The sequence below is a fragment of the Spermophilus citellus genome (genome assembly GCF_964194105.1).
Source record: "Spermophilus citellus genome assembly, chromosome: 3".
NCBI lineage: Eukaryota > Metazoa > Chordata > Mammalia > Rodentia > Sciuridae > Spermophilus > Spermophilus citellus.
Window position 1 is genome coordinate 103,606,627 of NC_138184.1, and position 12,803 is coordinate 103,619,429.

The window sequence follows — 12,803 nt, forward strand, 5'->3', positions numbered from 1 at the left end:
CACACACTGCTTGCCGGCTGGCAGGTGTGGCCCTCCTTTGAAGGGTGACCACACTCCGGAGTGGGGTGCAGGACTTCAGAGGCCTCCCCGTTTATGGGAATAGGCTGCTCCAAGGGCTGAGCCCCACAGGAGAAGAGGGAGGTCAGGTTTGGCTCCCTCCAGCCACCCGCTTGCTTTAAGCCCTTCTAGATGGCCCAAGTCACACAGAGAGCTCCCTTGTTACGCGGGTTCTTGGAGATTTGGGTCTGGGGCCGCCTGTGCAGGGGCCTCATGCTGCTCTCCAGGTTTCGCTCATGTCTCCCACTCTGTGGGATGGGACCCATCTCCCTGTGGCTGGGGTGCTGCTGGACACAGGATCTCCTGCCTGAGTGTGGAGCTCACCGTGTGTGGCCCTGGAAGGCAGAGGACAGTCTGTCCCTGGCTCTCCAATGCTTGGCGTCAGCTAAGGGCCCGTGAGCCCTGGTGGCTGGCCCAGCCCAGAGCTCCTAGCACATGCAATTCCATGTTCCCAGGACGGAATGGGTGGCCAGGGTCAGAACCTTGCTCCGAAGCCACCTCCTCCAAGCCAGGAGGAGGAGCTGGGTGGTTCCCAGGTGGCCTTCAGAGGGGTTAGGTGCCTCATGCAGAAAGCCACGTGGTCAGGGTAAAGGAAGGCTTGACCTTTTAGGTTCCCCTTGACCTGTGAAGCCTGCAGGCTTGCGCTGCCCAGTTTCTTGGTGGGAGGGTCAGCAGAAGCATTTTGCAGGATTCAGGGATTGGTTTCTCTGGGAAGGGTGAGCAGCAGGAGGCACAGCTGTGTGCCTCTGACCCCTTGGTCCTCTGCAGAGAGGCACACGATTAGCATGGTGCAGATGGACGTCCATCAGAGGTCAGTTCCCCTGCCCATGAGCTTGATTTCCACAGCAATTCATGCGGCATGCTTTTCTGGGTGTCCCTCTAGTGTGGGGTCTTTTGGAAACTGTCCCTGCCCTGGACACTTGTTGTAGTGGAGGGTGGCAGACCACAGACCTAGGGACAGATAAGGTACAGGCCCAGGACAGGGTTGATGCTATGGGAGGTCACAGGGGGCTGGGAGGAGGGTGGGCAGGGGTGGAAGGTGCTCATCTGAGAAGGTGAAGAGAACTTGGTTGGGCCAAGCCTCCGTCTAGGGAGGAATGTTCTGGCTGAGGCCTGCAGAGTCCCCAGGTACGGGCAGTTTTAAGAGGCTCTGTCATCTATTGAAAGAACCCCAGGATGCAGGGGGGAAGCGAGAGGAGTGAGGGTTCCCCTTTGCCAGAGCATCAGTGGGAGCAGGGCCTGCACCACCTGGTGCTGCCCGGAGCTGCCGGGCAGACTTCTGAAGGGGACCGTGAACCAGCCTCTGGCTTCGCAGAAGGTTTGGAGGTGCTGCCTAGAGGGGCCGTCCATCCTGCTGGGCACTCCTGACCACCAGATGGTTAGATTACCATGCACCTGTGAGGGAGAAGACACCCCTCTGCCCAGTCCACTTGGGATGCAGTGGCTGATCAGTCTGCAGGAGAGAGGGGTCTCGGGAAGCAGGAAGGCTCACCATTGGCGGCACTTGGGGTCAGAGAGCAGAGTGACTGCCACAACCAAAGGAGAGGTGCGACTTGATTGGGACTCAACCCGATGCCATGTGTCCCTGGAGCCAGACCACCTACGAGCAGCCTGGCTTTCCCGGAGCAAGCTTCCCCCGGCCTCCTGGCCTCCTGGCCTCCTGGACTCCTGGACTCCTGGCATGGCTGCTGGATGAGCTTACATCTATGAGGGCCAGGCTGCTGTACAGCACCCTGAGCTGTCCCCAGGGGTGTCCCAGAGAGGACACGCACCCCAGATCAAGGGGTCCCATCCTTCTGGCCACTTCTTCCTTTATCCATTCACCCAGTAACTGTTTAGTAGGCGCCTGCTGTATGCCAGGCTCTCCAGCTCATGGGCAGAGAGTGAGAACAGACAGGGGCTCTGTTCCCATCCCACGCGCATGCCAGGGGGACAACAACTAAATGGGTGACTGTAATGTGCCACATGGGACCACTACTGTGAAGAGGAAATTAGAGGAGTGGGCACAGGAAATGGGTGGCATTGCTTGCTTGAGGCCTGGCGTGGAGGCGAGGCGGACTCTGGGAAGAGCAGACCAGGAAGGTCCCAGCCTGCCCAGGGGAACTGCAGCTTGGGCTGGTGTGGGCAGAGGGTGGCTTGGGACGGGACGGGCACCTGGCCACTCTCACCACCTCAGGGCAGCAGGTGGAAAGTCAGTGGCTGAGCTCTGCCCCGCCCTAGAGCTTGGTTGTGGGGCTCACTCCTCTGCCCCCATGTCATATGCATGTCCCTTTTCCTTCATTTCAGACTCATAAGCAGCACATTGATGCCACCAATGCCAGCAACCGCGTCTTCCTGTACTGTGCCTTCCTGAACTTCAGGTACTGTCTCAGGGGCACAGGGGAGGGTGCCGGGGGCGGGGGGAGAGAGAGCACCGGGGGAGGATGGGGGAGGAGGACGCCAGGGAGAGGGCGGGGCGGGGGGAGCCTGGTCGGGGCATGGTGCCAGGCAGGCCCGCCCTCCAGGGCACGGGTCTGGAGCCAACACAGCCGTAGGATGGCACACACTGGAAGCACTCAAGACCTGGGCAAGACCCAGACAGGTGCAGGGCACCGTGGCCCCTGGGACCCCTGGGACAGGTCTTCCTGTGTGTGGATTCACCAGGACAGTCTCTTAAAACCCACAGCAAACCAGTTAATCAGAGGTGCCGTGGGGTCAGACGGAGGAAGCATTCCTCCTGACACCTCACTGTCCCCCTCCCAGGGAGAGTTAGCAGAGAAGCCCGGGAGAGGGGCATGGGGATGCAGCTCTTCACTGGATGATGTTGGAATTCCAGGGTTTTGGTTTTACTGTAGGAACTGAAACAAAAAGCAAACAAACAATTTGATTAAAAAATGGGCGACAGGGGCCTGGGCTGTGGCTCAGTGGCAGAGCGCTTGCTCAGCTCGTGGGAGGGACTGGGTTTGATCCTTGGCACCACATAAAAATAAATAAAATAAAGGTATTATGTCCAACTACAACTAAAAAAAAATTTTAAAAAGGGGGGCAACAGACTTAAACAGACATTTGCCAAAGGAAGAGATACAGACAGCCAACAGGTGTATGAAAAGTGCTCCCCATCACTAACCGTCAGGGAGGTGCCAGCCCCAGCCGCTGCCCTCCAGCAAGCACAGCTGTTATCCAAGGCACAAAAGGTGGCACAGAAGATAGCCCCAGGGAGGATGTGGCCAGGCGGAGCACACACCATCTCCAGGAATGTAAATTCCTACAGTCGTGGAGATCAGCCAGGCGCGTCCTCAGAAAATCAGAACCAGAACTGCGGTGTGATCCAGCAATGCCCACCCTGCAGAGAAGCAGAGGGAGCCAGGTCTGCACGTCCTCCTCCAGTCCTCGTGACCCCGGCTTGTCCTCTGTCCCCATGGTTGTGTCTCTGAAAGATGCCACATGGGGGGCTGAGTGCAGGCAGCCTCCAAGGCTGGCTCCCTGTGTGGACGCAGTGTGGCTCGTGTGCCGACGTCCAACTGCTTCGGTGTTGGCCGTGTCCTGCCGCGGCCTGGACTCCGAGGAGGAGTGTCCCGCACCTCATGGTCTGCTCTCAGCTGGGGAACGCCTGGTTGTCTCCCTGTTGGGGGGATTAGGGGTGACGCGGAATGTCTCACCAGGAAGCATTCTTGGAACCATGGGGTTGTGATGTGCTGTCATTTTTGTATGTTGCTGAATCTAATTTGCTGGAATAATTGATGACTTTTCTGTCTATGTTCGTGAAGGAAATTGGTCTGCAGTTTCTTTTGGAAAACGCCTTTGGCTTTGGTAAAGAAGCAATCAGGTCTTTGCAAGAGGTACACTTTGGAAGACTGTGTAGAAGTCACATTTCTTTTCATTGATGTTTTGGTAGAATTCACCAGTGCCGTCATGGAGGCCTTGTTTTCATTGCTGACAGGGTTTTAACTATATGTTCAATTTATTTTATGGATACAGAACTCTTTAGGCCATCTGTTTCTTTTTAAATGCGTTTTGGCAGTTAGTGCTCTTTGGAAGGCTTCGTCCGTTTCATCCGAGCGTTTGGATTGGGGGCCCAGTGTTGGTGGTAGCGTCCTCGGTGGACCTGTGCCTGGTTGTGGTCCTGAGGCCGCAACCTCATTCTTACTTCTCAACCCCTGTCTTCTTTTGTCTTACCCACTCTTACCAGAGGCTTATCAAGTCTATTAATTTTTTTCCCTCCATTAGGCTTCTGTTGTCCGTTGCATTGATTTATTCTCTTTAACCTACTTCCAGAGAAGGAATTTACCTCTAGGTACTTTGCTTTTCATTTTAAAATTTATAAACTCGAAGATTTAGATAAATGACACGAGATCTTTATTATTTTCTGGTAGAAACATGGAATGCTGTAAATTCTTCCGGAAGCACTCATTTATCTGCAGCCCACGGATTTTGACGTGTTGTTTTTATTTTTATTGAATTTAAAATATTTTGAAATTTTCCTGTGACTTACTCTTCTACCTACGAATTATTCTGAAATGTGTTGCTTGATTTCCGAATAGTTGGGCATTTTCCAATTACCTTTCTGCTACTGATTTTTTACTTTTAATCATTTATTTTCTGTAACTTCAACTTTTAAAATTTGTTAAAAGCTGTTATATGGGGTTGGGGTTGTGGCTCAGAGGAAGAGCACTAGCCTAGTATTCGTGAGGCACTGGGTTTGATCCTCAGCACCACATTAAAATAAAATTTTTTAAAAAGGGTTTGTGTCCACCTACAACTAAAAATATTTTTTTGATAAAAAGCTTTAAATGACCATAATCTGTTGAATCTTGGTGAATATACCATGAACTTTTATATATCAAATATACCAAATACTTTTCTGGGTTGAACAGTCCGTAAATGTTAGTTAGACCAAAGTTGATTGACAGTTGCACCCAGTTCTTCTGCACCCTTATTGCCTTTCTGCCAACTCTCTCTGTCAGTTACAGTTGGCCCTCTGTGCTCAAGGGGTCTGGATCTGCACAACCAACTCACCATGAACCAAATATATTTGGAAAAAGAAATTGCATTTGTATCAAACCTGTGCAGATTTTTCCTTGTTATTATTGCCTGAACAATACAATGTAATAATAATTCATATACAATGTAATAATAATTCACATAGCATTTACATGTAAGATTCGATGAGTAACCTAGAGACTGTTGAAGTATTCAGGAGGATGAGCCCAGGTTACCTGCAGATCCCATACAGCGTTATCTAAGATTCTTGAGCACCCTGGCTTTGGTCTCCTGTCCCAGGAGGGACTGGAGGAGAGTGAAAGAGGGGTGTGACTCTCCAGCTGTCTGCTCAAGCTATCATTTCTCCCTGATGTATGAATTTTCCTTTATTATCTTTTGAAGCGCTGTTGGTAGGAACACATACATTTAGTATTGTTACTTCACGGAAAACTGACCTGCTATCATTATGTAATGCTCTTATTCTGGGGATGGACCCAGGACCTCTCCCATGCTGGGCAAGTGCTCTGCCCCGAGCCCCATCCCAACCCTGGTGTCCTCCTTCCTCCTAGGACATGTGCTACTCTGGGGGCTACTTAGTCCCATCTATACACAGCTACTCTGGCTTTTTTGATTAGTATTCTACAGGTGCTGTATCACCTGTCTGTTCTACAGGTGCTGAATCATGTGTCTGTTCTATAGGTGCTGTATCACATGTCTGTTCTATAGGTGCTGTATCACGTAGCTGTTCTATAGATGCTGTATCACCTGTCTGTTCTACAGGTGCTGTATTACCTATCTGTTCTATAGGTGCTGTACCATGTAGCTGTTCTATAGGTGCTATATCACATGTCTTTTCTATAGATGCTGAATCACGTGTCTGTTCTATAGGTGCTATATCACATAGCTGTTCTATAGGTGCTGTATCACGTATCTATCATATTTGTCCTTTTACTTTCATCCTATTTATATATTCATACTTAAAGTGGGGTATTTAGATTGCATACGACTGGGTCTTGCCTTTTAATCCAATCTTAACATTGCTGTTTTAATTGGAGTGTTTACACAATTTATATTTAATATGACTATTAATGTGGTTGAAGTAAAATCCCCACTTTGCTGGGTGCTGTCTAATTTTGCCATCCTTCTTTGTTCTCCTTTCCTCTCCCTCTGACTTTATTTGGATTGGGGCTCTTGTAGGGTGCCTTTTGACTTCCTCTGTGCACTTGGTTTTATACCTCCTTTTAATTCTTTGGTAGAGGCTGAGCTTACAGTTTGTGGGTTTCATGCACCCGTGTCTATCTTCAATCCATGCTGTAGCCTTCAGATGTCTTCTAAATACTGCAGTGGCTTCTCAGTTCCTCCTACAGGGCCCTGTGCCTTGCCCTCAGTTGGATCTTTATAAGTGACACGAATGCACACAGCCATTGTTGTTATTTTCACCCCAGACCATCAGTAACCTTGCAGAGCAATTAAAGATAAGACCATGGTAATGGCACGTAGGCCTTCATTTATTCCAGCTGCTGTATTTCCTGGTGCAGACCCAGGCTTCTGGCTCCTGGCGTGTTCCCTTAGCCTGTCTTGTAATGCAAGGCTTCTGGAAGTAAATTTGGGTATTATTGTCTGGGAAAGAATTCTCTTTTATTTTTGAAAGATATTTTTCACTGGGCTTAGAATTCTGAGCTACGTTTTTTATGTACCCTAAGAAATTTACAAGTAATACATTATTCCTTAAAAAAGTGAAGCATTATTTTAAAAAAGCAAAGTCCCCTTTGACCTTCCCTCTGATCCTGATCTCCTCTCCCTGCAGTGGTTGCAACGGGGGGAAGTTTTCGTGTGTGCTTTCGGTAACTGATGTGTGGTTTATGTTGTGTTCATAGGACACATCGGTGTTGTTTAGCCTGACATTTCTCATATCGCTCCACCTCGTCTTGGTTTTGCAGCCTGCCCCGATGGGCACATATTTCTCCTATTGTATTTATATGTGTCACATCTTATTTATGGACCTGAGTGAGCATTTTTGTGCGTGGACGCAACCTTCCTGGGCTGTAGGCCTAGGCACGTTTTTAATGTGATCCGGTATTGCTTGGCCGGCTTCCCTGGCAGATTTATTTCTATACAGTCGGAGCTGCCTTCCTGTCCCCACCGCTTCCCCTGGGAGTGGGTCCTCACTCCCCAGAGACGGGACCTTGGGCAGGGTCACACCTTCGTGGCTCCATTCGGGGGGTGCAGCTTTGTGGTCTCCTTCCCTTCACCTGAGCAGAGGGCCCTTGTTCACCTCACAGCCACGTCTTTCCACCTGCTCTGGTCGGATTGAGGGGCCACCTCACATTTTCCGTAGACAGAGGCCCTGTGCAGAACACAAGGGTTCCGGGAAAATCAGGCCCAGGGAGCGATGGGAGGGCTGCAGGGCCCTCTTCTGTCCCTTGTTCCCCATGGAGTTTGGCTCTTCTTGCTGGCAGGGTGGGGGACTCAGTGCCTCCCACCTCTCCGGGAGGGCAGCTCATTAATCATGAAAGCCATGGTAGAAGCTGCTGTCCCTGCCTCTCACTCGCCAGCCTCAGTGTCACCCCTGAGCCACCTCGAATGCCCTTTCCCACCCTCTCAGGTCCCACCCACATGGAGTCACAATCTCAGTGCCCACAATCTTCCTTGGGAAATAGCAGTGGTACTGGTGTGTGCCTCGTGTGGGGACATGGCAGGGAGGTGGGGACGGCTCCCGCTGGCCACGCACCCTGCTGCAGCCATGGTGGCACTGCGGTTGCAGCTAAGTGGGACATAGCCAGGCTGGAGCCCTCTGCCTCTGGCTGCAGGTTGGTCTTTGCTGGTTACCGAGCTCACATCTACCAAGAGAACCACTTCAGAGTCCTATTTGGAATCTGAAAACAGAAGTGCAGATGAGAAAATCAGGTCACCAATGCTGTCCCCTGAGAAGGAGCCAGCTGATGTGGGAGCATGTTTGTTTGAAGTGGTTTTTGTCTACGATCTTCTGATATGAGCACAGTATTCAATGCTAAAGCATCAAAAAGGCACAAACATCCTACTTGGCCCTCACCTCTCGTCCTGGACCACCATGGGGGTTCTGAGTGCCCTCTGTCGTCTCTCTGTGGGTCTAACCCATGTCCGTGGAGCGTCTGACACTGTTGGCTTCCGCTGTCCGTGCGCCTGTCTCGCGGTGCCTGCCGTGAGCCACAGGCCGGGTGCTCCTTCTCACTGCTGCAGCAGTCCATCCCCAGGGGTGCCCTGGTATCCGTTTCCCCAGGTCCACACTTCAGTTCCTGTGCATGTTGGTAGTGTCATCCTGACTGGCAGATGGCCCTGGGTGTGTGCCCTCTGTCGACAGTTCAGCCACCTCCCGGGTTTGGACAGTGGGCTGTGACACTTCATTTTGCCCTGGACGTGGTCGAGCACTGTGCAGAAGGACAGTGCTGACACAGCTCTACCCTCCTGTCCCCAGAGAGGCCCATGCTCCCTGTGACCTGCTCACTGTGGCCTCAGCAGCCCAGCGCCCCCAGCCCTGTGGCCTGACCCCGAGAGGCCACTGCCGCAGGCTTTGTGTTTTACATTCCTGGGGGGTAGAGCAAGCCCACAGGGCCACAGGCCTGTGTGCGGAGAGCTGCTGCCCTCTGGGATCAGTGCTGCCTCTGCTGACCATGGCTGCTGTGTCCTCAGCTCCGGTGGAGGTGTCTGGTCAAGCCAGGGCTGCGCGCGCACAGAGGGGAACCTCAGCTACTCGGTCTGCCGCTGCACGCACCTCACCAACTTCGCCATCCTCATGCAGGTGGTTCCTCTGGAGGTAAGGACTGGCTCGGGAACCGGGCATCATGCAGACACAGGGCCTCCTTCCTGGGGGTCCCAGGTCTTGCAGGGGGCGCCCTGCGAACGGGCCAGCCTTATGAGGTTCATGTCCTGGGAAACGGCACACCTACTGCTACCACATTTTCAGGCTGAGCTGGGGATCATCTGACCCCAGTAGGTGGAGGATCCACTGGGTCAGGGGAGCTGAAGGGACATGGAGAGACAGGTCATGGAGTAGGAGCCTGGAGTAGGAGCCTAGGGGCTGCCTCCAGGGAGATGTGCCAGGGACAAGGACATGAGCCCCAGCTCACAAGGAGCTACAGACAACCAGCGGGCGGGTGTTCTGCCAGCAGGCCTTGCCTTCCGGGAGACATTTTCTGAGTGTCAGTCCTGCTAGAGGGTGCTGGGGTCACTGGCTGCTGGGAGGCACTGGCGGAACATCTGCTGGGAAACCAGTGTCACGCAGGCCACAGGAGGCTCAGCCTGTGGTGGGCACTGCATCAAGTACCTGTTCTCCCTTTGGTCCTGTGGCCCCTAACAAGGAGCCATCATGTTGGCCATCACAGGGGGAGGGTCTGGGGACTTCCCAAGTCTTCCAGCCCTGAGGGCAGAGCCGTCTCCTCCAGGTCCTCCACATTGAGGACTGAGAAGACTGTGCCTTCTCTGCAGCTGGGAGGGTCAGCTGGGTGGCACGGGTGGGAGAGAGCATGTCCAGCAGGGCCTGACCCGTGGTGCCGTGGGAGGGAGGGGCTCGGTGCTCAAGCCAGCAGCCTGGCATCCCAGCGCCCTTGGGATTGTGGATCCACCACCTCTCAAGATCAGTGACAGCAGATTGAGTCTGTGGGTGTCTCCGTGGGAGCAAATCCATCTATTCATTGCCAGGAAAGGTTGATTTGAAAATGGTTTAAAATTATCTCTGCTAAAAATGAACATTCCCATGAATGTTAAAGAAATGAAGGCAGATGTCATGATCACATCCCAAGCCTGCAGCACGCCCCAGAACCACACACCGGCATCAGCGGCCCTACCTTTTCTGAGCTGAGCCCACGTCTTCCTCTGTGCCCCCAGCTCACCCTGCTGGCTTTGGGTTCATGGCCCAGGTTCTGTCCCCAGGAGCTCATGTCCCATCTCACCGCCTCCCTCTCCCAGGCCCCTCCTCGATCTCCCCGCAGCCCCTTTCCTCATCTGGCTGGTGTCAGAGGCTTCTTCCTCTTGAGCAGGCGGAGCCCCTTTGAGCAACCCTGGCAGACAGTCGGCTCACCTGAGTGGTACCTTAGACAGGTGGGCTGGGGCTAGGACTGGTGCCCAGGCTGCTATACCAGGGAGACGCCAGCATGGTTTCCCAGGGAGCTCCCTGTGTTTGGTGTGTTTCTGTGTGTGTCACATGTATGACATTGTATCCTGCTGAATGAGGCCGCATGTGGCAGTTAGCACAGGACAGGGGCTGTGGGCACAGGGCTGGCGGTGCAGGGGCAGACTTGGGACCTGAGCTCTGGTGTGTCTGTGGCGAGCCCATGAAAGCCCCTGAGGAGCAAATCCCCAGCTTTGCAAGGTGTCCCCAAAGTCAGCCTCCAGGTGTGGTGGTTTCAAGAATGGGTGGTGCCCACTGTTCCTTCCTGAGAGCCTGGCTTGCATCACCTGTGCCAGCTGCTGTGTGAGCCAGGCATGTGTTAGTCAGCACCACTAGGAGGGACTGGAACTCCCCCACAGGCTGGCAGGGCCTGCAGAGCTGACCATACGCACCACAGCTGCTGGGCACAGGCAGGCAGGTGGAGCTGGGTTTACACTGTCCTGAGAGAGGCCATTAGGGACTGACCCCCTATGCTGTGGCTGCTGCTGTGGGCTGGCCCCACCAGGGCCTGGGGGTGCACCACCCACTGCTTTGGTTGAGAGCGGGTGCTGCAGCTGACTTAGAGGAGGAATATGTAGGCAGAAGAGAGAGCGACCAGGAGGCTCAGGGCTGGCGCTGACCCCTGAAGCCACTGCACCCAGCTCAGGGAAACATAGCTCCATCTGCATCAGCCCTGTGTGCTCCCCAGGTTGTGTGGGCCCACCTCTGAGCTGGCAGAAGCCAATGCCCAGTGCCTCATCCTTGGTTCCTCCCCAGGTTCTTCAGGAACCATGTGGGCACAGGCAGCTGCTCTGTGCCCCGGGGGAGGATGTGCAAGGGCCCTGGGCTAGCACAGCGTCACCTGGGAAAGCCGTTCCAACAAGCCCCCTAGGGGCAACCACAGGAAGCGTGCCTCACCAGGACAGTCTCACAGTGGTACACAGGCCGACTTTGATCAGTGGACAGGTTTCCTTTAGTCCCCATTTAAAATGTTTAAACCCAGATATACTGTCTAGAGGTCTGGATTCCTGATTTTAAAAGGCAGAAGGCCTGGCTGCACTGAGCTTTCACTCCCGACTGGATCAGCTGGAGCTGCCTAGCCGCAGCCCCCGCAGGCTGCAGTGGGCTCCCAGCACCGGGCTCTACCCCCTAGATGCAGCGGCCCCATTGCACCCAGCTTGTTGGAGACAGTGACACGCTGGCTTCCCTCTGGGGGATGTGCTGGCCCATGCAGGGGGCTGGTGTTGAGCAGGAGACAAAGCTTCCTTTTGCAGTGGGATTTTATCCAGAGCCTCTCTGGAAGCCTGAGTTTGTGGTCTCTGACTCAGGGATCCATGTCCTCAAGCAAACTCCAGGCTTTTCTTGGCATTTCTAAATCTGCCCGCGGGTGGGAGCGGAAGGGCAGCTGGGGCACTGGGTGGCACAGCTCCACAGGAGCCCTCCAGTCAGGGCCCGTCCACACCCTGGGTGGGTTGGCGGAGCTATGCTCAGCGGCACCCAAGTAGGTGCTGACTGCAAGGGCTCAGTCAGCAGGTTGGGCACCGTGACCTGGGCATGTGCCCCATTACAAGGTGGCACTGGGGCTGGGGAGCCACTGTGTGAGCCACAATGTCCCAGGGGCAGAGATGGGCAGGGCTGTGCTGCGATTCTCCAGGGCAGACGCAATATGCCATGGCTCTGAGGAAACAGCTTCCTATCCTGCAGGGTCTCCTTGGCCTGTGTCAGGACTCCCCGTGAGTGACTCTGCACTAGGTCTGTCTTTTCTAGGGCTGGGGCAGCAGCAGTCCCCTCCACTGGTAGCCAGAGATGCAGGCTCATCCCACCCAGTACGTGCTGAGTGGCCCTGGCAGGGTCCTGCTGAGCCGCGCCTCCCCATCTGTAGTGTGGCAGGACCCTTTTTGTGGGAGAAGTGGACACCACCAAGGCTGAGTGCCCAGCCCCAAGCACCCATCTCCCAACCTGGATGGCTCTAAACTAGCCCTCTTGCCAGGCCTAGGCTACTACTATTGGGGGAAAGACAGCCATGGCTTGTTTTATTCTAGAACCTTCAGGAATAAGAGTCTGCCCTGGAGCTGTGGGGGGGGGGGCTTGAGCTTCTGCAGAGGGAAGCCTCCAGGGGTGACCTCATCTTGGGGATCCCATCTCGGGAAGGGGCTGCCCTCAGAATCAGGATCTCACCCTGGGGGGCTTGGTGGCCAGGTGTGGAGACAGGCCAGGCTGGGTTGGAGCATCCCCATCTTGGAGGGCCCACAGCAGGCCAAGGGCTAGGTGTCTACAGGGTGGGCAGCTCAGAGCTGGAGGCCTGTGGGCTGGAGGGGCTGTGGTGGCACAGGTTACCCCTGTGCTGTGTGGGCATCAGGAACCTGCCTCGTCTTGGAAGCAAGACAGCAGCAGTGGGGCCACCCCTGGGCAGCCGCCAGCCCCGACCCTGTCAGGAGTGAGGGCCTGCAGGGACCTGGGGCTTGCCCTGGGGTGCAGGGGAAACCAGGGCAGGAGGAGAGGGGAGCCTGTTGTGTTCTGTAAGGATAGGTGTGGGAGGCAGTCGGGCAACAGCAGGTCCGAGCCTGAGAACAGCCTCCGGTGACCACCTGCCTGTCTCCCTCCCAAACAGCCTCTGAAGAAGCCGGGCTTTTCCACGGAGGCCCTAAGCCCCGAGCCCTGC

The 12,803-nt window shown here is 54.5% G+C and overlaps 1 protein-coding gene across 3 annotated transcripts in view; it reads left to right on the forward strand.

The window, feature by feature from the left end:
• The window catches only part of ADGRD1 (adhesion G protein-coupled receptor D1), a 99,169-nt gene that overhangs the window by 63,044 nt on the left and 23,322 nt on the right, over window positions 1-12,803 (forward strand). For all 3 annotated transcript variants that reach the window (XM_081284960.1, XM_081284959.1, XM_081284961.1), the window contains 2 exons: window positions 2,344-2,417; window positions 8,686-8,809. In XM_081284960.1, coding sequence (XP_081141086.1) covers window positions 2,344-2,417; window positions 8,686-8,809 — 198 coding nt within the window. The remainder of the gene's footprint in view (window positions 1-2,343; window positions 2,418-8,685; window positions 8,810-12,803) is intronic.